The sequence below is a fragment of the Haplochromis burtoni genome, unplaced genomic scaffold (assembly GCF_018398535.1).
Source record: "Haplochromis burtoni strain Fernald_Lab_line unplaced genomic scaffold, NCSU_Asbu1 Contig_93, whole genome shotgun sequence".
Taxonomy (NCBI): Eukaryota; Metazoa; Chordata; class Actinopteri; order Cichliformes; family Cichlidae; genus Haplochromis; species Haplochromis burtoni.
Genome location: NW_024582454.1, coordinates 455,062 through 482,168, shown reverse-complemented (window position 1 = coordinate 482,168; position 27,107 = coordinate 455,062). Strand labels below are relative to the sequence as shown.

Sequence of the window (27,107 nt, the reverse complement as noted above, 5' to 3'; positions counted from 1 at the left end):
GAGCTCTCTTTTTCACGGGCTGGTAATGGTTTCTGTGAAGGCATTCACACAGACAAGCTGTTTTCCTCCTTGAGGCAGCGTAAGTGTTTTTAAAGTTTTGTTGAGTGTTAACTCCGCTGAGATGTACAGACATAAACAGGAGCGTGTGGAGCAAATGTGAATGAATAAAGGAGCTGGAACAAATAATGAAGAAAAGGCAAAACTGAGGAAAGAATGCAATTTCACTGTGATTCACTGCTTTAGATGGCATCTCTTTGTTGTGGCTAATGGCTTTACATAGAGAATATGAAATGAGATGAAATTAAATAAGCAACTCAATGGGCAGGTGATAGTGTTGAGAGTGGTGAGTGTGTGGGTTAAATCAAAGTAGATTTGCATAATTCATGGTTAAAATAGTCTCCGTATTTTACACTGAACTTTGGTGCAGGACAGTTTATCTTCAGTGAAACAAGGTGAACCTCTCTCCATCATTAGGCCAACTTTCTTCTGATTGGCTTCACCTCACAAACAGAAGGTTTCAACCGCATGTGGAAGAGGCCTCAATGCTCAAAGCGCTGTGGCGACAGTGGGAAGGAAAAACTCCTTTTTAACTGGAAGAAACCTCCAGCAGAAAGAGTTCAGGGAGAGGTGGCCACCTACCGCGACCAGCTGGGAATTAGTGCATGAAGACAGGACAAAGACGCACGATCTGATATTGTCGTGTTGGTGTTGTTCCCAGATCAACATATTAAATGTTGTTCCAGGATCAACATTGCAAGTGACCAATCAGAATGTTGTGACGTCATACTTTTGCGACTTCGGGAAAAACCGCCGTAAAACAAAAAACTGTACTTAAGCTGTGAGAAGCCGCCTCTGTCCGCGATCAACGGACCCTGACCCTTTAATAAACGCTAAGCAGAATTGATATTGTCCTTGCAACATTGGAATTTCATAAATGCACGAATGGCTTGGCGCGCCAAAGGATAACGTCACAACAATGTGATTGGTCACTTGCAATGTTCACCTTGTTCCAGGAACAACACCAAGACGACGATATCAGATCATCCAGACAAAGACACACTGTGGAAGAGAGCCAGAGATTAATCATAACTAGCAGTTTAAACCTATTGCAGCACAACTAAGGGAGGATTCAGGGGCATCTGATTCAACCCTAAAAGGAAAGTTTTAAGCCTAATCATAAAAGAAGAGATGGTGTCTGTCTCCCGAATCCAAACTGTTTCCACAGAAGGGGGGCCTGAAAGCTGAAAGCACTTCCTACCACTCTACTTGTCAATACTCTAGGACTCTACTTTGATCCTATCTGCAGTTTCCTGCTTCCTATTGGTACATCTTTGGATCATTACATTAGCATTATGGGTAATGTGTTTCTGAGCTTCCTAATTTCCCTGGAATCAAGGTCCAAAAGGAAAGCATTAGGTTTGAATCAGAATTATTTTTTCACTTCACAAATTTGTCCTCCTTTTCCAAAACGGTAAGTCCTACATTAACCATTAATGTGTCCTCCACCAACAGGAACATCAAGCACAGATGACGAATGAACAACATACTTTCATTTGAAAACTTTTTAGCTTCAGTGTGCTTTTAATTAATTAGACGTGCTATAGTTCCCTGTGAGCCATAATTACTTTTATCAACTTATTTAGCAAAATCAGAGGTTATGTTCTTTAAACTTTTATAACCCATTAGGATGTGAGGGCACTGTTCACAGCAGTGCCTTGAGTACATATTCAGTCAGTGGATTTTTGTCCCCATGACAAACTCACACAAAAGTCTGATCCTGCCAACTAGCAGTCCCTGAACCTTCAAGGTTTTCTTTTGGAAGGCCTTCAGCAAAGTTATTCTTTCAAAACCACCACATAATGAATTAAAAAATAAAATAAAATGGATATTCAGACACTCTTTCAAAACACTGCCCTTGCTATACCTGGTGTAATAATACATTTAAATGAATTTGAAATTAAATGCTTATAAATTGTGAAAAGGTGAAAAAAGTTACACATTGATTTTGTCTGCTCTTTTGTGTCGTCCTGAAATGAAAAACAGACTCTTTGTGAGACGCGGCAACAGTTTTATTTTTGTGTCAAAATGAAGCAAATCAACTATTTTAATCAGTGTGAAATTTAATTGTAGTTTTCTATCTGACAGCACTGATTAAAACATGTTTTTATGAATCTTTTTTTCAATGTGCTGACTGCCTTTGAAATTGAGTGAAATTACTGTTTCAAACGTGAAAAGTGAAAGAGTTCACCGGGAGTGCAGTGGAGGTTAAGAGGCTTTCAAAAGGTCCACGTGTCTCGTGCTTTATGCAGCACTTCCGTTTCTTTGTTTTTATATTCTGCGTCGCTTGTTCTTGCTCAGTTCTTCAGTTCTTGTCTTGGTTCATGTTCTGGCTTTTTGAGCATTTCTTCTTGCTCCTTTGATCTACAATCAAATTCCACAAATGCTGAGAGCCTGTGAAAAATGCAAATAACAGTAGAATGCAATGGTTTGTAAATATCTAAACCCATATTTTTTCACAAAAGAACACAGAAAACATATGAAACTGTGCAGCTCCCCAAAAGTGTAGGAGAGGAATGTTGTCCCATTTTTGTCTGATGGGAATCATGATGTTCCAAATGCTTTTAATTGGTCAAAGATCTGGACACAGATCAGTTTCCCACGTTACCTCAGTCCATTTTAAATGAGCTTTGCGCTTATGGCTTCTTCTTTGCATGGCAGCGATTTTTCTTGTGCTTTGTGGTGAACTGTGTTCCTGAACCCTCGCTGTGATTTCATCATACCTGCTAATGCAGCGCTGACCGAGGACCAGAAGAACACGTCAATATTTCTTTCAACCTTGTCCCTTCTGCACAGAGAATTTTCCAGATGCTGTGAACCTCTGAAGATGAGGATTCAAATTCACAGTTTTTTGCTGACTGGTGAGCCTCTGGTTACCTTTACTTCTGAGAAACTCTTCCTCTGTAAGATACTTTTTTTGATTCCCAAATATGTTATCAAGTTGCTGCCTAATTAGTTACAAAAGTCATGACCCTGTAACATCATAGCCTAATGCTGCAACTGCATTGACGAGTGGCATCAATTTGTGGAGATTTTTTTACTGTTTCTCCAACAGTTCATGTCATTAAATGGATTACATGGATGCACGGATCAGGGCGATCCTGATATATGTATCCATATAATCACCTGGTGGCAATCTGTGTGTATCAGCATTTTGTGATCCATTGTTTTGTTTTATTTTAGTACTAACAAAGCAAAAATGATACTTCACCTTATATAGGTTTTTATATAAACTTTATATAAAAGGAAGCTTACAAAAAATACAGCACTTGCTTCTCACTCAAAATGGCCACACCTCTTATAATGTGTTACTTTAAGTCTTACTACACTTAAAATGGTAAATTATATAGAATTCAACTATTTCTACAACTGACAGGAAGGCAAAATGTGCCGTCAAAACCAAACTTTTTAATATACCAGACTAATTTCTGCTGTAAAGTGACGAGTGGAAATTAGAGGAACTGCAGTTTTTGGCACTTCTGATGGGATTTGTTGTTCAACCTCTTGTTGTCATTTAAAGGTATCTACTGTGCAAGAGATCACGGTTTGGGTTAAAATAAACCTGTCTGCAATATTCTTCACATGAATAGATGTAGTGTGGCAAGTCCCTCCTCTTGACATGAAAATGTAACAGCTTTTGTTGTCAAATATAATGTGTTGCTGTGAGACTGGGCTGTTTCTGTCTTCCTTCCTCTCTCTCAGTCTCTCACAAAGACACACAGAAACACACTCACTCGGCTTTACTGATTCTAGACGTAAGCCACAAGTGTGTGTGTATGTTGCCGTGTCTTTGTGTGTTTCAGAGCTGCTGGGGAATTCCTTTCTTTTTTGACGTTTGTGCAGTTTTGACTGTAACTTTACAACACCATGCTTAAAGCAGTTGGAGTTATTCCATTTAAGGTCGTTAGGTCGTTCCCTTTATGCTGGCACAATTAACCTTCGACATGCAGATGAAAAGCAGCAAAAATATTGCATCAAGCATGTAATATTTTAATGGCCCCAGTTAACTGCGGCAGATCATCCCCTCATTTTAAGCATCATATAAAGTAATTCTGTACCACCCTCACCACACATGACCCCTCAGGTGCTATGAAGCTGATAGAATATTTTTCCATTAATATAGATCCATAAAGAAAAGGAAAAGAAATTAAAGTTGCATAAATATATTGGCTGTCTTGAAGATATTGATTAGGTTTAGCCTTAAAGAAAAAAAAACCAGTTATTGGGTTTAAAGAGGACGCTGGCCTTCACGAACAACAATGATACAGCGAACACATCCCTGGGAACAATTTCTGCCAAACAAAAACATTTCGCCTGGGTTTTGAATTACAACATACCAAACAGATTTTACACTTTTCTTCCCGATCTTTGCAGTTAATGAAACATGAGATATATTCACAGGTTAAACTTAAATATTAGTAGTTTATTATGTTAATTTGAACTGACTTTATTGAGTCATCTCACATTAACCTGTATTAAATCAGTTCAAATTTTATACCTAGTTTTCCTAACAGGCTACCACACAACCACCACGCATAAAATAATTAAAGAGCAAAACACACTTTAGACGTTATTATAATAAAGTCGTCTATCTGTTCATCTTGTTTAAGAACCCAACAATTCATTCAGTCTCTCCATTGATAATTGATGTATATTATTGCCTTATATTGCAGTTTTTAAAAAGGCTCTTGTAGTGTAGGTATATTATTAATTTTGTTCTGACATGCAGAATATACATTAATTAATTTAAAACACACACACATGCGCATATATATATATATATATATATATATATATATATTATAATAGTTAGACAGTAACATGTGAAGCAGCAGTACACACAGAAACATACACACAGACACTGTCCTTGATGGCGTACTGGTAGACCATTGGTAAATGGAGGGTCATGGTCGGGTCTTCCTCATCTTGTGGCCAAACAAAACCGGCACACTCCTCCACCATCAAGGAAACGCTAGGATGGTTGAACAGGATGAACTGTAACGACCACACTTATAAACACACACACACCCCTGCTCATTCATTTTCATGTACGTGAATCATGTTAAATGTAAAATGATTCAACATTTTTGTGTTTCAGCTTCTTTGATGTGAAGACTTCTTGTTTTTGTGATTAATAAAAACCTGAATATGTTTGGCTCTGGACTGAACAAAACAAGAGGTCCCAAGTTCCCATCTTCCATCTAGGCATTACATGTCCATGTCAAAGACAATCCAAATATGGATACCACAGGACAAAAAATAAAATAATAATTACAGCCCCAAATGAAAGAACAACCTGAAGAAAACAACATTTATTTTCTTCAGGCCCCAAGGACATAATATTCTGGGTAGAAAACATTCTCCTGTAAATAATGTTTTGCTAATATATCTTAAAAAGAACCCCAATAATGTCAAAACACAATCTTTAATTTGGAAATATCGTCTTAGTGACACAAAAAATGGATAAACTGATTAAATGGAGTGTATGAAAAAGAAGGTAATTACCTACAAACCGAAATAGGGACAAATGAAAATGGCTCCTTCTGATCAGAAGCTATGGCACAGGTTTGTCTTGCAATAAACACAATAAAGTGAGACACAACCTTGAATACTATTGAATACTATAGGTGCAAAGGAAGTGTTATTCTATTCTCTTCTGTTGTGTGTTATTAAATGTAATTTCTTTAAACTCTATCATCAGTTCACTATATTAATACCTCATTACAAGTTGCTCCCCTGTTTATGTTTATGTGTCTGCAGCTTTGCTGCTGTGCTGTAACCGACTAATACAGCTAATGGTGCATTAAGCCCAAATAAAATATAGTTTTCCAAAATGTACAAAACTGATCATGACAACTAACTATTTTGATCTGCCTGCGTATGTCACGGTTTGGCAGGGCAAACCGTGGGGGTGTAGGGAACGAGGACCCAGGCGTGGAGCTCTGTGTGCTTAGCAGTGCGTTTATTTACAGTGATGGAAAAACATGACAATAAATCCCCGTCCTCTTCCCAGTGCTAGCACTCCTGTCTCCACTTCTCCGTGATGAGCACCCCGTGCTCGCTGTCCTCTGGTCTCCCCGCTACTCCTGGGGACATAAGAGAGAGGCAGCCGTCAGACACACAATAATGCAGCAGACTTAAACTAGGAACTGTTCGAGAGACTAACATGAAGCCACGCAATGATCCAGCGTCGGTGGGAGCTCCAAGACTCTCCTAAGTAGCTCCCCCGACGAGCCCTGATCAGCAGCAGGTGTGTAGCTTCGGGTGTGGCCAGTCCCCTAGCAGGGCCACACCCACCAGGCCTGAAGGCGCCTGTAAACAAGTGTTAAGACACACCTGCACCCATACACACACACACAAGCATGGAGAAGAGGGGCAGCAACACCAAAAATACAAGTCCATGACTGCCCATGGTCTGAGCGACCCAGGACCCTGACAGCCTATCTAAGCTCTTTCTAATTGAAGGTTTGACATCTGCTTTAAAGTTGTACAGAGGGAAGAGACGTCGTCACACTCAAGGAACAAATGAAAACAAAAAAAATTGATTCACTGAAGTGTTCACCTCTCTAGAGGAAAGTGAAACAGTACTCTATCTTTGGTGGACATAACATGAGGACCAGCTACACAGTTGCCAGTGCCAGGAGTGTGTGTGCAGGTTTGTGTGTGTGTGTTTGTACATTTGTCACAGCTTCCAATCCCAGGCGGGCACACCGGAGTCAGTTTTCAGCTCAAACTCCAGAGCTGTTTATTGTGTGCTAAAGAGCACTGATGTTTTTGTGCGTGTGTGCGTTATAATGCTAAAACATGTCCGGGAAAGACAGAGCGTGCTTAGGATCACGTACTGTAAGTCCACATGCATGAAAGGTTAATTTGGGTTCAAAATGCATTTCTCATTTGATCCACAAAAGAATCTAAATGATTTAAGCTTTGAAAACCTAGCATATATACAATATTATTACAGTTGAATTATTGTCAAATGTTCCAATCACCTGTTAGATTTGGGAAAAGATCATTATTTATGGAATTAACGGTCCCTTCATAATGCTAACCCTGCAGGTTCAGAAATGTGTGTTAAAATTTAAAGTCAAGAAAAAATGAAGATGTCCCGTGTTTTTTTCTGATTACTGATTTTTTGCCTCATCTTGGTGGAACCTTGTGAAGAATTCTGAAAAGGAAAAAACAGCCATTGAGCTTTTTTTGTTAGTCAGATTGAAACTGCAATGACCTGAAGCTAAAGTGGATTTTGGCTATTTCCTTCCACAAGGGATTGCTATAGCAGGTGTTATCAGAGTTTGACCACAGATGCCCGACCACCTGCAGAAGGCGAACCTTTCACTTACCAAGCAAACATGGTAACCACTTTATGATTGAAGACAATGGTTTACTAAGTTCTTTCATACAAGTAATACTAATGTAGACAAGATGGTGAAAAATGCTTAATTTCCAAAGTTGGGATTTAAAATAAAGCGTACCAGCCAAGTGAAATGAAGTGTGGCTCAATCTACTGTTTTCCCTTCCTGTTAAAGAGATCATCTGCTTTTACTTTGTGTTTATTGAGGCTTTTTATCTTTGGTCATGGAGCACTTATCTAAATCCATGTTACAAAATGCTTCCCACAAGGAAAGATTTTAACGAAGCAGCATAATATTCATGGTTCACATGTAGGGTTAACCAGCACAAAAGTTCATACGGCAAGTTAAAAAATAAAGAGGAAGAGACCCACTCCAGTAACATCAGCAGCTGACTTCCTGCTTTGCTGCTGTTGTTTTTGAGAGCACATGTTCATATCTCAAGTTGTGACCATATAAAATTATGTCACTGTAGAAAAGACACAAGAAAAGTTTTCGAGCATCTGTTAATCTGATGCTCAACTTCTGCCTTGACTTGGACTGCCCCAAAATAGCTTAAAAAAAGCTTTCTTTCTCCTTCAATGTTTATCTGTGGTGAAATAATTTCATACAAAGAACACCTCCAGATTCTTCCAAAAACCTTCCTCAAATCTATCAAACCTGTGAGTGACAGCAGATAACACTCCTGATTGAAAATTCCTCATTGAACCTTGGCAGTCCCAGTTCTATAATACACACACACAGGCCGATCATTGAATGGTGCCTGTGAGATGAGCTGAGCTGCACTTCAATGGAAGATATTTTGGGTTTTAATAGCTTCTCTGGGGCACTTGTGGTGGGGAACAGGTGTGCTGGTTGTTGGAGGGGGTCAGCTAAAAGGACAGTCGAGTGCCAGAATGACAAAATCAGTACAAAGGATTATTACTGCACAGGGGGAAAATTCAACATAATGGTTACATTAGTGTGCACTCCCATTTTTATCTGTAATGTTTATTTATAGCCCAGGGTTGCTCTTTACACAGGTTTTTAAAACTTTTCTAACATTTAATTAGCATGCAGTATGATTTGTGAGTCAGTTATTATGGTAATGTTGAAACAATAATCTTTAAGCTAAATGCAAAATGATAGGAAATGCTTTTTTCCTTTGGACAAATCGGTCAACACAACAAGCCTGCACTGTAAAATCTAATTAGTTCACAGAACTCAAAAAAACCATGTAAGCTCGTTGCCTCAAAAAATTGAATAAAGTTTTTCTTAAGATGATTAAGTTAGGGCAAGTTACTCATTTTGAGTACACTGTACAGCCTCGTTAGTTCCCAAAACTCAAAAAACTATGTAAACTCATTGCCTCAAAAAATTGAATAAAGTTTTTCTTAAGATGATTAAGTTAAGGCAACTTATTCACTTAAAGTACAGAGTAAAAACCTATGTAGTTTCCAGAACTCAAAAAAAAATATGCAAACTCGTTGCTGAGTAAAGCTTACTTAAGATGACTGTTAGGACAACTTATTCATTGCAAGTCTGCAGTATTAAAAATAACTTGATATTTCTGACTGTACAATATTAATTGTTTACCTACTGACAAACATTTCAAATTGAAGAAAGAAAAAGTTATGTTTTTTAGCCGCGCTCCTCCGCCATTGCCGCGCTTACAAGTATGCACAGGCTCCGACAACTGCGGCTGACAAATGCGATCCTCCTTTTCCCCAGATTACCCTTTCTGGTTCACAAAATAACCTTTTAAGATATTTTCAGGCGAGAATGTAGCTGTGTAATGCTCAAATTAGAGCAGGGCGATATGACCAAAAATATTTATCACGATATACATTTGAAAATTTGTGATAACGATATAACTGACGATATAATTGACACTAGACAAAATACTTTACAACTCCACAACTTTATTAGTGCAAAAAAACCCATCAATGTATTTTCACTTAAACTAGCAGCTGTTTTTTATGTGCATTAAAGTTATATAAAAATGTAACAGTGCAAATTCCTTGCTGACAGTTTAACCAAAAAGCATTTCCAGTGGAAATTGGCCGACATATCCTCAGCATAACCATGTATAATATCCACAAAACTTAAAAAGAGGTTATACACACACAATATGGTAATATTATGTTGATGCACAGTACGTATCACTCCGCGAGGCTCCTGACTACGATGCCGTAATGCTCCGACAATCCATCAAGCGGTGCGGCTTCATAGCTTAGCAAAGTCATACTAAAATATTTGACAGATCTTCGAGCGCCGTGTACGACATAAAATCGTTTCGAGGTCAGTAAACACAACCAGAATTCATACATAAGGCACACGGGATTATAAAGGGCACTGTCGATTTTCAGAAAAATCAAAGGATTGATTTTAAGTGTGCCATATTTTTCAAACAACACAGTAATAACGACGGTCCGCTAGCATGCTCTACCAAAAATAATGCTTTAGACGAAAGCTAAACCAGTTCCACACCACTGAAGTTGCAGCATTTTTACAAACCAATTCTGGTTCATCCGTTTCATTTAACGATCCACTTTCGCCCTTCTCATTCTGCGTTGCCGCCATGTGCGTATGAAAACAAAGGCACTGCGCATGTGCGTTTTACCCATATTCTATCGCGATATTTCATTTTTCTATCGTTGCTCAAAATTACACCGGTATTACCAGGAACGGTATGATATAGCCCAGCCCTAGCTCAAATATCTACTTAATTTTTCAAAATATCACACATTTGCAAAAGTGCTTCCACGTTTTCAGAGAGCTCCATTATCTACCAGCGCGATAGCTGACTGGGAGGTCAAGGCTTGATAGAGTCCGCGAGCACAGCTAACTCCGGGCATGTGGTTTTCAACCCCCTGTTGTCTTTTGCTACTCAGGTTAAACATGATATATATAGTTAGTTAGTTATGGCTATGGATTGAAAATACCCCCCACACCACACCCCACCCTTAACGGCTGCACCTCCCGAAGAATTTTGTCTGGGCTCTTATCTCACTTTTTTATTTCAAACAATCAACAGAAAATTTCACAGACATATTTTTAAGGTTTTTAAGGCTGTGGTGTTAATTTTTAAGTAACATGAGCCCAGCGGCAGCAGCAACGCTAGGCTAACACTAACTAGCTAGCAAGATTATAAACAAACAAAATCAGTTTGAATAAGAGTAAACATTTACTCACCAAGTCAGTGTATCAGGTAAAGATCCACATCAATGACAATAATAATATCTTGAGCTGACGCTTCTCCAGGTTTGCTCAACATATTCCAGAAAAAATGCACCATGAAGTTAAGAAAATTCAAATAAATTGAGTTTATCAGCGTTTTTGCATAAAAAGTACTGGGAACTTATTTAAATCGAGTTCTAATAACAAATTGATAAAAACTGAGTTCAGCCTATTTAATATTTTTAATTAAACACAATATTAGATTTTACAGTGTGAGGAAACTTTTGGATCACATGCTTTGTTGAGCCTTGGATCTCCTGACTGTGAGTCAGTGGGATTCGCATGTGTAATGCAATATCTATCCTGACCATATTAGACCTTGCAGATTCAAAATAACAATTTTTAAATGATAACAACTAAAGTGAACCAAGAAGACCGGTTTGGCAAAAAAAAGAAAAAAAAAAGAAAGAAAGAAAGAAAAAAGAAGAAGAAAGAAATATAAATAAATGCTGATGAAAAGGCAAACAAATAAACAAACAACAAAGTTTTAATAACTCTGGTGCGAGGTAAACATATCTAATTTAATATAGCCTGAAGCAAAACTGATTCTTTTTTTTCTTTTTTTTTGAGTTTTTTAGGACAATAATACTATTGAGATTAAAAATATCATTGGCAGCAGTTCAGAAAGATGTGGTTACAAAACAATAACACCAACACACACAAATACACACTGCAAAATTCACCAAGGAAGTTCACACATATACGTAAGAGTGCGATACGAAAGCATCCAGACTAAATTAAATCAAAACGTCAGAAATGTAATCATCACAAACACAAGGAAGCAGATGCAGTAATGTTCAGAGATAACATCTGCTGACTGAAATATTATCTGAACTATAATATGTAATATGAAGTATTATCCTCCAGGTCTCTTAAAATGATCTTAAATTATTTTAGTATGATTCAGCTTCAAACCTTTTGCAAGCGTCCTTTGAAATTCTGTAGAACACAATAAGAAAAAATAAAAAATTTAAAGCACAATATACCATATAGTATATTAAAGAATATAATCACGTGAATCACCTGATAGAAATAAAAATGAGAAAAAACAAAAGAAAAGCTAAAAGTGAGCTGTTGTCTATTAGCATAATACATTGTTTTTATTACACTGTAATAAGTTTATTCTTGTGCTGTTGTTTTATAATTGTCAGTAATATTGTTAGCAGGGCTTGAAACAAATATAACTGCTGTATATTATTGTGTTATATTGTAGCTTTAAAAAAAGACTCTTGCAGTGTAATTATATTACTAATTTTGTCCTGACATTGGCTTTGTAGATGTTAAATACACCAGATTAAATTAAAACCTGGTGAAGCTGCGTGTTACAGTAAGTCTATGAATTATGACTTTTTCTATTTTCTTTCATGTAGATCACACACAAGTCTACATATTTATACACACTCACACTGACATACCACCATACCGGGAACAAACTATCTGACCTTTGACCTCCAGAATTTGGGTAGCCGTTGAGGGATTGGGGAAGTTCATAGCTTTACATTCCACTCATTGGTTGGTTTCATTTGTTTACTCATTCAATTAGCAGGAAGCAGCAGTTGTTACATTCTCAACTGTGACTTCAACCACGAGGAAAACTTCAGCTGGGAGCAATGACAGCAGCTCTGCACCATCATACTCACCATAAAGTCTTACTGATGGAAGTTAACATAACCGACTTGTCAGCATAGTCTTTGTTTAACCCAGTATCATTGGGTATTACACAAATTTTTAATTTTGGGAAATATCATTTTCAAAAATCATGGTACTTATTATCCAACGTACAAAAGCAGAAACCTAATTTCCCATGTTTAAGAGAAAAAACTAAATAAAGCAAAAACTTACAACTTGATATGGTGTTGATTATTGATTAGCATATTATTATTGTTAATAATGAAAATAAGAATAAAGACAAGTTACCAGGTAACCTGGTGCCACATAGGTTCCCCACAGACCCATCCCCAGTGTCTGGGTAAAAATACACCGCTCAAACACAGCATTAAAATCCACATGTCTCCGTAAAGTGTCAGCCCATTGGGACACGGGACCTCTGAGGTCATCCTGTGGTGTATGGCAGAGTTACAGCAGGTCCTTTGGATCCTGCGTTTTAAAGTCTCACTTCAGCATATCTATATGTAAACAAAAGAATGTCATGTCCCAAGGTTTTCAGCAGAAGGCATGCGGCAGCGGCACTGTAAAATGAGACAGATCAATTCAAATAAATGGCATTTATATGGCACTATGTTGAAACATCAGTCGTCTCAAAGCGGTTTTGTATGGTAAAATATTAATGAGAGTTCCCTTAAGACTTAGATTAGACTTGAGCACCACTTGATGATGGTAGGGAGGAAGAATGACCTATTAACAGGAAGTGACCTCTGACCGATCTAGGTTCAGGATGTTAATGTCACCTTTCTTTAATGATGTGGCTGCCAGTGTAGTTAATTTGGACCAATATGCTAATACTTGACTCTATTTTAAATTATTTGAAGGCATTTACACCCAACACTCCCAACAATGCAGACAAATCCAGAAATTTTAGAATAAAGTCATCATTTTTTAAACTACCATATAAAAAGTTCCTTACAGACATGAGTTTGTCATGACAAGTGAAATATTTACAAAATTAATTTCATAATAATTTTAAATAAAGTAACTAAGTAGACATTTGACAGTATTTTGTCGCAGCATCATTTTCAAGGTCAACAATGGGCTTTTATATGTTTTGTATTAATGTTCATGTGAATCACTGCAGCAATTCTTAAATAAAGTCACTTAATTGGAAATAATGAAGGAAGGAGTTTTGTAAAAAATTTCCACGACTATGATTACAGAGTTTTCATAGAGCACAGTATAATAGTATAATTATCAAAAGTATAAGTGAAGATTTTTTCATTTTTTCCAGCAGACGCCTGAGCTCCACGCTTCAGCGGTGTCCTTTGGTTTTCGGTAATTAGAAGCCCATTAAGGCGGAGGCGGAGCTCTGTGCTCGGATTGGTAGGAAGGAGGTGTCAGAATGGGTGTGTGGCGGGAGGAGGAGGAGGAGGGTTGGAAGCTGTAGGGGTTCCCTTCAGTGTGAGTCCAGTGCGTAAAGAGCGCAGAGCGGCTCAGCGGAGAGAGTCTGAGAGTGTGCCGCTTTCCACCACTTCCTGGATTACTGTTTCAGCTCCGTCCGACCGTACACGCTCTATCAATGAAGCTTGGTTCTTATCCGTGATTTCTTCGCCATGAGCTGCCTGGATGTGATGTACCAAGTGTTTGGTCCTCAGCCTTATTTCAGCTCCTACAGCCCCTATCACCACCAGGTACGGAACACACAGACATAAAGTGTTTTATAAGACTTATGTCTTCACTTTAGGCTGCAAGCCACATGCAGAAACTTTATTTAAAGTCAATAAAACTTTATTACGCATAAATCCAAAAGATAAAGGCCATTAAAGCGCACAACCTAAACTTACAGCCCTTAAAAGCACTCTTTAAAAACAGCGCGCATTTAAAAATGTGTTAAACAGACAGTTAATCACCGCTTAGGATCTTATAAAAATGACTGTATCACTGCGCTACCTGCTGCAAGGCTCAAACTCGCTACACAAAACGTAAAGTGCAGAGAAGTTTCAAACTCAATTTTGCGTCAACAGTTTATGTTGTTTGCATTTATGTCACTGTTAAGTTACCTCATAGGTTATATATGTGGTATAGAGTCAATTGCAGTATTAGATAAACATTCTAATTTAACGTGGTCAAAAGTACAACTAAAATAAAATAATAATAAAAAAGATTTAATGAAGACTTATTTGCTTTATAATCTTTTATCTCTTTACGTGTTTTAAAATGTATTTATTTATTTATTTATTTATTTATTTATTTATTTATTTATTTATTTATTTATTTATTTATTTATGTATTTATTTTCTTGCTTTAAAATATTTTTATGTGTGCTATTCAGACTGCAACAGACATTATTTGCTACTCGGGTTTTATCTTTAAGTGCAGTTGTTAAAGTAACATCAGTAAGTTTAAAGTAATATTGTCACTTTTTGAAAGTATATCTCAGATTGTTTTCAGCTTAAATGTCCTTCATCTACTAACAAAACTTTTCATATTATATTTGCTTCTGTCAGTGGGACCTCTGAAGCCTGCAAGGGTCATAAGTTAGAGAGTGACTAGTTTTAAACAGGCTTTTCTAGACCTGTTAAAGAGCTTCTTTTTTTACTCTCAGTCAACATCTACACATATTTCGCATAGTGCTACAACTCACTTTGTCTGGTCTAAACAGCCTGGGGATGAGCCTGTTCCAGCTACACCACATGATTATAGTCTAGATTTTCAGTGCTTGCTAGACAGCAAATTCTAATCCTTTATTTTGTTTAGTCATTTAAACTGAATTTATCATATAACACAGTAATTATATATTTAATTAAATTCAATTTTATTTATATAGCACCAAATCACAACAAAAGTCGCCTCAAGGCGCTTCATAGATACAGAGAAAAACCCAAAAATCATATGATGCCCTGATGTTACTTAAGTCATTTACATATTGTTTTAACACTATTATTTATATATTTTTATTTATTTATTTGTAATTATCAGTTACTATGCACACATTTAATACATTATTATATTTTAAAACGACCACTTTACTTCACATGTTGATAATATCAGCATGTTCCAGTTTATTCATTCATACCTGGAAGTATTAGGTGTTTTTTTTGTTTTTTTTAAATGACCAAACACTGCAAAAAACGTTATTTTTTAAATTTCAAAATTAATTCCAAATTTGTAAGTTATTATAAAGTTTAAGACAATGCAGTCTCAGACAAGCAGATGCTAACTGGGTTCCTTTATCTTCCTCTAAAACCTGCTGTGTCCTTATAGAAATATATTTTTGATGTCAAATGTCATGTCAATACAAAAAATTATATATGCATCAGAAGCATGAATATATTGTTTTATTACAATCATATAAATATATCTGTGTCCTTTTTAGAAGTTGGCTTTGTATTCCAAAATGCAAGACCACCAGGACAGCGGCAGCCGGCTTGGCCCCCCGGCGATCAAAGAGGAGGACAAGGAGCTGCCGCCCGGTGCCGAGTACCTGAGTTCCCGCTGTGTCCTCTTCACTTACTTCCAGGGCGATATCAGCGCGGTGGTGGATGAACACTTCAGCCGAGCTCTCAGCCAGACGAGTGCATACCCCGTGTCGAGCAGCCACAAGGCCGTAAGAGGTGTGTAGTGTTTCTTTTTGTATATATGTAGGTATACATACACACACATATGTGTGTAGGTATACATACACACACATATGTGTGTATTAGTGGATTATTTTGTCAGTATTTTGAGAATTGTAGGCAACATTTCTCAACATTTCACATTTCTACTCATGAAATGCCTTAATATTCTCAGGTTGTGTGGTGTGTGATCTTTTTTCTGATGTTGACATTGGCGGACTCAGCGTTGTGGCCCTTTTCCACTGGTGATACTTAAATATTCCTGCATATTTGCCACTTATTTCTTTTAGTGGAGTTTTATGCTGCTTTTCATTGTCTTTAAATATTAAAGTGATTGAGTAGAATCAATTATGCCCCAGGCATCTATTTACATGCACTGGTGTGATATTTTTAAATGTGTAATGCCAACTTTTTATAGTGTTTTTTTTTTAGGAATTGTCCATGTGTATAGAAAGGATAATGGAAAGTTGTGTGTCACGTATGTCCCCAAAACGTGTGTATGTCTTTAAAATTGTAGGATTGATTTTAATGCCACCTTTTGATGTGAACCATCACTAACAATGATGAAAGCTGCTATTTAACTTTAGTGGTAGAAAATTACAAGTAAAATAACTGATTGTATCTATTAAATATAGGAAACATTATACATATGATAAATACAAATAGTACGATAAGTAGGTATTCAATAAATAGGCGTAATTCAGCCTGTTCTTGTGAATAAAAAGAAGAATTTAGTCTATAAAGAAATGCCTCTGGAACAGCTTTCAGATTATTTAGAGGGAGAGACGTGTTTCATATGCACCACAAGTGTGATAATGGTCCATTGTGCAAATATCTTAAAATGAAAACAGAAGTTTTACTGACTATTACAGTAAAATCACATAAATAGAATCATTTTTTATTAAAAAAAACCCCCCATCATGCTCAACATAATTATATGTTGTGTCCTTCTAAGGGGGGAAAAAGTTTTTAATTGAGCCTTGACTTTGCATTTTCCGAGGAAAATTCAGTGGAATAATCCTGCTTCAACACTACCGTGACTTCATCAGAGTCAGAGGCCCAATTACAATCTGGCAGCTACACCCCCCTCCCTGCATGCTTTCAGTCCCTTTGCGCCTTTGCGTGGACGGTCCCCTACATTAAGTGCTATTCCAAACCAATTAGCCTTGAGTGGAAGTGGGTTATAAACCCACCAAAGCCAAAGCTGCACCAGTGCAGGCTTACTAACCACACTCTGTGAAGGAAATGAAATTGAAACGGAGCAGTTGTATTTTCCAATAAGTAATGGACCCGATCTTAATACATCCAGACACTCCAGATGCTGATTGCAAGTTCCTGTTTTGAGCTGAGAAAGGCGAGAACATCCCAGAGGTTGCCGCTACGATTCTACCATATCCATTAATTAAGCGATCCTTCAGCAGCCACAAGTGTGACTCTTCGTGGAGTTACACTTGTGACGGAGCGGGAGTGTGAAGGGGCCGGATTGGAATTGGACCAGAGAGCACAAAAACACAAAGCAAACTGATAATCAACCCACGCCTGATCTAATTGGTTTAGGATAGAATTCTCAGGAAGTAATAAATCCAAGGCGGGGGGGGGGGTTGCCATAATTGGTGCCCAAGTGCAACGTCCCCAACAAAATAAGAGAAAGAAGACAATGCAGATAAAAATACTAAAATAATTCAGTGAATTTTAGTCCCAAAGGAAATATGAGAATGAAATAACTCAACTACACCTGAGCACTCATGTCTGAATTTGTATTTTTTATTGTGTAAACTATGGCAACGAAAAAGGGATGATAACAAAAACATATGACAATATGTTAAGAAATCCACATTGTGTTGCTGCCAGTTATCTGATTTGGAGTGATTTAAATATATGCAACAACAGGAATACCTTTACAGGGTCAGATTAAAGATGGTGAGAGCTACATATTTATCCAAAGATATAAATTCAGTGCACAATTAAAAGTATTTGCCAGGAATTTTCTCATTTATTTTTTTGTATATCGCTTTTAATGACATTACATCTATCACAGGTTTCGCTGAAGTGAAATCCTTTTTAGGGTCACGTTAACCGGTGATTCTTTCCATCAGCTAAAGAATTAAAAGAAACTGAATTGGTATCCCCATTAATATTCAGTTTTAGCTGTGTAAACATAAAGGGATGATAAAAGCCGACATAAAAGGATTCATTCCTTTATTATTTTTGAAATCTATGCTGAATTGAGTTGCTTTTCCTTTCTTCCCGTTTAGCAAACACTTTTTAAATCCAGCACCTTTATGTAAGTTTTATTTGCAAAAAAATGACCGATTGTGAGTGAGGAATGAATTTAAATTGTCGTACCATTTTGTAACAAAACTTACTATCCTCAAGCCTCACAATTATTATTATTATTATTACTCAGCAGCGCTTGCTTTAAAATTGCATCAACTATTTTGCAGTCATTGATTATCTTGTACATAAAATATCAGAAAAATGTGAGAAATGACCATCTCAAATACCACATTGCCAAGGACACAGCTTCAAATTACATTTTTAAACTCTCTAAAAAACCAAACTGATTCCACTTGCAGTGATATTAAAGAAAGAAAAGCAGCAAAATTCACATTAAAGGAGCTGAAAAGACTGTATTTTATGCTTTTTTGCCTTAAAAAGATGATCAATAAGTTGCGATAAATTCAATACGCATACCATAAATTATGATGCTAAAAAAATGATCCTTGTTTCAAAACAACAGTCAAGAATGAACCTTCAACCACAATGTGTTAACATTATTCAAGCTACATACTTTTTAAAAGTCTAAATAAGTAGGTGTGTCATACTTATGAAATGAGTTTCCTTCATTAATGTGCATTTCTATCTTCACAGATGGATCCTTTCCTATGAGCCAGAGAAGTTTCCCTCCGTCTTTCTGGAACAGTTCCTACCAGCCGTCAGTCTCCTCCACACTGGGCAGCGCTCTGTCGGCTCCCCACACGGATCTCTCCTTTCCAGGTGACCCTTACTCCTCTGCCTCCCTGCACAGCCACCTCCACCAGCCCAGCCCCGATGCCTGGCACCCATCCCACCACCACCACCATCACCACCATCACCCTTACTCGCTAGGAGGTGCTATAAGCACCCAGAGCTCAGCTTACCCACGTTCTGGTGTTCACGAGATGTACGGCACAGCGTTCGACCCACGCTACGGCTCGCTGCTGGTGCCGTCAGTGAGGTCGCACCACCGCCTGACGTCCGGCAGCTCGGTACCGGGGCCCAGTGGCTCTCCCTGTGACCTCGGGGGTAAAGGGGAATCGGGGACGGGGTCGACCTGGAGCGGTGCCTTCACGGGGGCAGGAACAGAGATTGGACTGAACATGGACACAGGTACTGCCAATTTTGAAGTCGATTTATTTTAGGATCTGCATAGAAAACTGCATCTTCTGTCCTTCAGGTAACAGAAAATTCAACTCAAGTGGGCACTTGAGCTAAAATAGACAGAAAAAAGAAGAAACAGCTGGATGATGAACAGGAGGATCTCTCCTCATCAGAATTGCAACAACTGTCATATGCACTAAACAAATAGAACTAACAAAAGGCTGAACTGCAGCACACACATTCTGCACAGTTATGACAAAATGACTTTTACACCAGCTTTTTAGTCAGCAGCCTATTTTTAGTAAAACAGTGATAAAACAATGATGAGCTTTGTGCTTGGGGAAGAGAGGCCCAGCAATTCAACAACCAAGTTTAATCAAAAATCTAAAATATTTTTGTTTGAGTAGAACCGCTTTCTTTGTAAAATAGTTCCGAACCAAGCACTGGAAGGTAAATTTTGCAATAAAAAAACCCTCAATTTAATTTTTGGATATCTTCTTGTCATCGCATAAGTTAAAAATAATCTTTTAACATGCAAAATTTAACATTTTTAGATAGCTAAAGCTATTTGAATCCTATTTAAGGCCTCAGCTTTCAGATTAAGATGTATTATGCTTTCTCTATTAATGCTCTCTAAGCTTTTGTTATGAAACAATGCAAACTTCATGAATGGTTAGAGAAGAAAAACGAATTAATGGCAGAATCCTGCAGTGGATAAGGTTTAGTCTGCTTGCTTTGCCTCAGGGGTCGATGGCCAGTATTTTGGTGAGTTGTGATGAGGCCCCCAGTCGGCTGGTCATTGTTTACTTAAAATGTTAGCTTAAATAAAGAGAGACCTGTTATGTTTTTCTTTATTTATTGTCATACATATTTTTGTCAGTATATGAGCCAAAAGCTCAGGTTTAATACTGCTAAACACTTGATTTTTGAAAGTTCTTCCTAGTTTTAGGAATGAGTGTGGATATCCAAAAGAAATCCTAAAAGAAAGTTGGCTTAATCTGCTTGTGTAAATCATCCAAAACTACTCTGTACTGAGTAATAATAGGACTGAGAACTCCTCGGATATCAAAGATCTTAGAAAGAGCACGACCTTTAATTGGAAATTGAGATAAAAATGTTTTCCCACACTAAGAGATTCAAAGCAAACACAAAAGAATAATTGTTTTATATTGATTTGTTGTTGTGAGGTTAGAACAGAACAGTCTTAATACAAATTGCAGACTGGATTGATTTAAATGCTGCGGCGCATTCTTCTCATTGGATTCGTTCTCATTGGTAATTAGTATTGGTGAAAGACACCGAGAACAGACGTATCTGTGAAGTGTCGGCTACTGGATTTTTTTCTTTTAAATACTGTTTGAGAAGAATGAAAGGCTCGGGAAAACTGTGTAATGAGATGCAAGGTTAACTTGTTATGGGACTGAAGTAACTGAAACAAAATCAATCAATTGAGCTTAAGATGTGAGCTTACACTTTGACTTCGAGTCGATGAAAACCACCTGTGAAAACCAGTAAGTGACATTCATATTGACACTGATATCAGTCTTTTAAATGGATTTTCTGCTGTCTATATTGACATGCTAAACCTTTGCTGCTTGTTTGTGCAGATGTTGAACTGGGTTTGTCAAAAAGCGCACTCATTTAGAAAACTAATTAATAAATGAGGCTGCTCTAGCATTCATTATAACATTCTCTTTCTGTGTATCTCTCAATATCTAATTGGGGGAAACAGCTTTAGTAACATACTGTGAAAAGCAGAATGAAATAACGTTCTGTTTCCCTGCCTGAGATCAACTTACACAAGTGGTTTAAACCAACAAACTGGCTGTCAATCAGCACCTTAACACCAGCTGTCAACTTTCTTTTCTGTTGCTGTCGCGCTTTCATCCCCCTCTGCCTCGGGCAGTTCCTTCTGCTTTTATCAACAGGGCATTTGTGCCTCGTTTTCTAATCTACCTTCTTTTCCTTCTCTGTCTTTTCTTTTCCTGCTTTTCTCTCCTTTTCTCTCAGGTCTGCCAGCACAGGATAAGAGCAAGGATTTGTACTGGTTTTAGAGACCACTGAGACCCCCCCTCCCCCCTCTTCTTGTCTACTACTTTGGCTGTAGCCGCTTTCCTGCACTCCTGCTCTACTCTACTGCTGTTGTGGGATGACTGACAGATAAATTGACAGATAGACAAAAACAGTGAGGCAGCAGTTTCTTTTTCCTGCTGTAACGGCTTCTGGTTTACTTGCAGCTCTGTGTTACGGCGGACTGTGCAGCAGCAGTGCAGCCCTGCTGAGCTGAACGGCAACAGTGTGGATACACAGCGAACATGGAAACAAAAGTGGACTCGCAGAGGGGAGAGAGAGAAAATATGATCTTGATGGATATGGACAAAGACAAGACTCTTTGTGCTTCTGTAACAGGCAGGGACAACATTCCTAAAGTGGAAAAAGTCTTTGGACAGACGGACAGAGACACATGTGCTGTCGGACTCCAAAGACTAGCGCCTGAAAGGACTTGGCAGGACTTGCCTCACTGGGGCAACTGGGCTCAGACACTAGGAGTGTGTTATGGCTGGAGGAAAGGCCATGCTGGTGTCAAGGAGGCAGCACAGCAAGATTTTGGCAGAGAGCGAAGGGAGGAGGACAAACTTTTTGGGTATACATGGAGTAATGTTTCATCCGGCACAGCACAGTACACATTAAATGTAACCTGAATGAATGAATTTCAACTGATATCAAAAGATATTTAAGCCATGATTACAGCTTCAAACCTTAGAAATTTAAAGAGGCATATTTTTCCTGGCTTGTAGCGCTAAATATCCATCTTAACTGTTTTGATGTGAGATGCCCAGTTTTTTATACATCAGCTGCCTTCTCCTAAAATTGCACTAAGTGACAATGTGGTGTTTAAAGTGGCAGACATAGCAGCAGTATGTCATTCCAGAAAAAATGAGCACATCATATTTTTTTTAAATCCACCATCTAGAACTATTTCCTCTCTACCAAATTCAGGCCCTGTCTTTCAATGTGCCACATGGAAACTATGTTCAGCAGGTGTAGCTTGGCACGAAAAAAGCAAAACAAAACAGGCTTCTGGGTCATGATTTGTAGAAGGAGACACAATTGCAGTTTTTTAAAAATATCCACATTATTGGTGCTTTGAACACCACAAGATGAATGCTGTGTAGTTCCACTGAATTCAAGAGAAAGGCAGCTAGTATCTCCAAAACTGGGAAAATATGGGAAAATGTGTGAGGTTCCTTTAAGTGTGCTCATACATTTTAAAGATGAAGCAAACTGTTGTCTCATATGGCACTGCGCAAAGTTAGGGCTCAGTAACACAGACCTGAAGATCAATCAGTAATCCCCGCAACCTCTAGTCGTGAGGGACAAATGTGGATTCGTTGAGCCATTGGTGAATGGTTGCTTGTGGTTGGTGGCCGCCACCAGGTAAATCGTTGCCCGGAGATGCTGACTCATCTGCAAAGACTTGCCATTCACTCGCCAGGATGTTGTGAAACTTAATAGTGTGAAGCTGGAACTGCCTTCAAAGTAAAAGTGACTTACTGCTGAAACCGACTCAGTTTAAAGTGCACAGTTTTTACTTTAAGGGCCAAAGGTCTCCATTTCAAATTTGCATCGCAGTTTTGACAGTTTCACTTTGCTTTTTGAGTAGTTGGCGAATGTTAACAGACAATTCAGCATGACTGAGGAACTCTGCTTTTGACTGAAGCAATCGCATGGAAGTTTTTAGTGCTGCACTGTATATCTCCATGTAACCATTTTGACATTACCAACCTCAAAAAAACAGCTTTCAGTCAAAATGCACACTTCAGCATAGCTAACCCGATGTCACCGCTTGGCGTCTAGGTCTGTGTCACTGAGGATTTAATATATATGACAGTACCACAACAAAGATGTTGGAAAACAAATCAATATCTTTACAAAATGTTTTGTTTTTCTTTACATTTTTTATGGTTAATAACTGCAGATGGCTATGATTAACAGGATAGGAATGCAGACTTTGTTGCCTTTGAGTGCAGCAGATACACAGGCTGTTAGCTCAGTAAGCATAGATTTGATGATTCCAAAACATCTCAAGTGCATTTGGTTTAAAATTTAAAATGTTTTCATCAAGGTTACTGCAGGAGCATTACATGTTGCATTACGTGCTGAAATTATTACACCAATTATACTGCACCGTTTTGCTGCCTTTCTGTTTTATTTGTGTTTATACTGAAAATCTCAAGGTTCAGGAACTTGTGATGTTTAAAAATCACAAGTTCCTGTTTTCTTGGCATATTGAGCACATTGTTGGCCCTGACAGGAAAACCTCTTCCACCAACATGTGATGTAAAGGTCTCTAAACATTTTATTTTTAGTCCAAATTGAATCACACTTTAGGATAAATATCACACTTTTCAAACTTCACCAAATCAGTGCTTGCTTGAAAACGCTGCCAACTGCTTCTTCTTGCTCATAAACCAAACAAAAATAACTCAAAATACACTATTAAAGGGGACCTGTTATTGCTTTCTTTACTATTTTTGGTCATTCACAATAACTCACACATTTTTTTCTTTATGTTTTGCATGGAAAATTGGAAATAGGAGCAGTATAGTGGAGCATGTGCAAACACAAATGCAAAGTTTGGCCATTATGAAACAGCTTGAAAGTCAATATTTGGTATGACCACCTTAATTTTGTTTAAGACAGTGCACATCATGGCAGAAGATTTAAATTGTTGAGCTAGTAGGTCTTTGGGAATCACCTTGTTGGTGCAAAAATATGATTTTATTCCTTTTAAACTGTTATCTTTGGTGTTTTTCATAGATTCAGCTATAGGAATGTGCTTATGCAGCAGCTTGCTACTAGCAAAGTGCCTACTGTAGATATACAATTTAAAACTGGTTCTTTGCTAGGTTGTTACTGTAGACACAACAGTGGTTAATGCTTTGAGTTAGGTGCCTTTTTATACTTGAACGATTTAAGGGTTCTCTGAAAATGGTCAGGTTCAAGGACTGGACTAAAAATGAAAGAAAAAGCAGGAAAATGGCCAAAGAAAACAGTGATTCATGCAAAGCTACTCTGGTAGAGTCCAAGAATGAAAGTTCTGAGCTGTAAATAAGCATGATAGGTTCCCTTTACACAACGATAACTCATGTCACAGAAAATATACTGTGACATGGCGATACATTTACAGGTTAACTGAGACATTTGGTGTTGGTTGAAAAACCACTTAAAGTGGATTAAAGCATGTTGCCATGGTATATATTTAATGTAAAACTACTTGATGGGTCGAACTGCATAACCAGAGCCTTTTACCTACCGCTGATAGACTAGGAGGGACATTTCTACGACAGCAGCAGATTGACCTCTAAACTTCACTGCAGAGTGGACTGTGCTTACCTCTTTGTTATGAGCGTTTTATGAAACTGTATGGCTGTGTCAGCAAAAGAAATGTGAACTTCACACGAATGGCTGCTGAGTGAGAGAGAAAGAGTGGCGAAGTCTTTCAGATGAATGAGGAGAACGTCGGCTATTTGAGGCCACTTGACTCTTTCTCTCCCTCCTCTCATGCAGCTGTCATCGACAACTGCTCTTCAACTCAGCGAACACACACATGGACGCACACTGTCCTACTGTGCAGTGTCCGAGCCAGGCCAAGGGACTCGATAAAGGGAGCATTTAGTGTGAGCAGAGTCCCGCCCTACTGGGACAACTGGTGCGATGTAAGTGGAGGGAGCAGAGGACGAACACACAACTGTCAAAAGTAATTTGTGAGCTTGGATGTATGTACAGGCGTGTCTATTTCTATACTTACAAGGGTCACAATATCCAGCCAGCCTAAAAACTGACAACAATTCAGGCATCATTTTGTCGTTTGCACTCTGCTAATTGTGGATTATTCATAGGATTATACTAAAGGTTCAGGATAAATGGCATTATTTTATCTGGGTTTAAGTGAATTTGCTTACAAAAATACTGTGTGTGAGGCTGCAGCCTGATATAGCTTCTGTGTCCTATGTCTTTGATTTTCATTGTCCAAATTACACACAAGACAATTTACTTAAATGTAATGAACATGGCTTAGTAGTGAAGTCTGTTTCTGTCCTGCTTGGTCCACGGGAAGTATCTGGTTACACTGGGAAGTGGATCAGAAAACTTGTTTTGAGCCTTCTCTTAAACAAACGCTAACAGAAACTTGGTGGCAGTCTCCTGAAAAGGTAAAGTTAGCAGTTGGTTAACAGCATAAATTTGTATAGTTAACCGAAATTAAAACTGACCAAAGAATCATAAACCATTTCAGTGTAACCCCATCAAATGGATTACACTGAAAATAAGTTAATAAAATAAGCTGAAAGTAAGTTTAAAAAAGATTTCACATGTTTTTCCTTATTTTCTGTTATATATACATACAGTTAAAATTGGGAATGTTCACATTCACCAAGGCTGTGGTTCAAATAATGAGGTCAGCATGTGAACGAGTAATCCATGTGAGCCAAAATCTCAGGCTTCAGTTTCAGGCAGTTTTTTTCTTCTCCTGGTATGAGATCAAAAAGACTGGATATCGCTAATGTGGCCATCTGCTGTTAAACCTTTATTTTTAAAAGAAGCAGCAAAGAGGAAAAACAATAGATAAATTGGCTTGTTTCTGACAGAGGATCATCTGAGAGAGGATTGTTTCAAACTACAAAGCTTTTCTAGTAAAGTGCTTATGTTTCTCAGTCAGTGGCTCATTCATTAGCTTCTTGACCTCCAGCTGAATTTCTTCCACAATTATAGATGTTCAGCAGGGAAAGTTTTACGGGACACTTGCCACCTTGAATTCACTGATTCCTCCATGCAATTTGAAACCACCCCGGCCTCCTCATTATGTACTCTTGGCATTGTTGACTTAGCATGGTTCTCAAATTTTTCAGAGATGCCCTCCTTGAAAAGCTAAGAAACACTCCCCCTGTCTTCTCTCTCCAGCTGTGCAAATTTTATTAATCTACAACCACAGGGCCACAACAAATAAAAAAAATCATGTTAATTTGACCGCCAACATACTAATAACATAAAGTAAATATTTATTAAGGCAGGAGAAAGTTTGTCCCTGCTGATATCAAGCTAGATCACAGCGTTTTCCATCTTTCCAGCCACATTTGGTACTGTAGGTCCCATCTAAATTCACTTATTGTTTTGGATTTTTGTTTTTTAATAAACAAAAAATAACTTTTCTTGAATGTGCCACGCTTTTTTTTAACCAGCTGTTTTTGGCTGTAATACTTCCTGGAGGAAGAATGCAGGTCTCAGACCTCTTGCAGCTTTACATCTTGTTTTGGCTGTGTTTTTATTAACCCCTTAGCAGTCCTATTAGTCCCCTAAACCATCCAATGTCCCGTGGGCGGTACGTCCGACTGCTAACAGTTTAAAAACAGCAAAAAAAGGAGAAAAAAAAAGCATTTGTCAGGCCAGTAATGCATTTAAAACAAGTCCTTACAAGAATAGCAATGTGTTATTTTGCATCGTGTGTATCTGTGTACGTCTGAAGTGACCACCTCTGCAGCCATTTATGTGAAACTGTGAAATACTACTCTGTCATTTTGTAAAATACCGTTTTCCGGGTACATTCTGTAAATCAACAGCCACAGCATGCAGCAGTGTTCTCTGTGAATATATTGATATATGACCTGAAGTATTGTTTCTGTCAATCTTGCTCCAGTGTAAAGTCTTTGTTTGTATTTGCTTTCTGCCTGTAACTATAAAGTGACAGCTCTGTCAGGTTCAAAGATGTATTGGCTCTCTCCTCAGTGACTGCTGCTCTCTTATTTTCTTCAAGCAGTGAAATGCCAAAAAGGTTTGAACAGAGTTTACTGCTGAATAAATAAAGCACTGTTCAACATTAAAAAGCTTGCTTGTG

General features: G+C 38.0%; 1 protein-coding gene across 2 annotated transcripts; it reads left to right on the top strand.

Moving 5' to 3' along the window:
- Positions 1 to 13,685: 13,685 nt before the first annotated feature.
- On the top strand, positions 13,686 to 26,601 carry vgll2a (vestigial-like family member 2a). Of its 2 annotated transcripts, none has more exons than XM_014336183.2 (4): positions 13,686 to 13,927; positions 15,613 to 15,850; positions 18,725 to 19,222; positions 21,224 to 26,601. In XM_014336183.2, exons 1-4 carry the CDS (start codon positions 13,850 to 13,852, stop codon positions 21,265 to 21,267), a joined length of 858 nt encoding a protein of 285 aa, XP_014191669.1. In that variant the 5' UTR covers positions 13,686 to 13,849; the 3' UTR covers positions 21,268 to 26,601. The 2 variants fall into 2 exon arrangements, with proteins under 2 accessions (XP_014191669.1, XP_005930527.1); XM_005930465.3 differs by having other exon boundaries at positions 21,451 to 26,600.
- Positions 26,602 to 27,107: the final 506 nt, after the last annotated feature.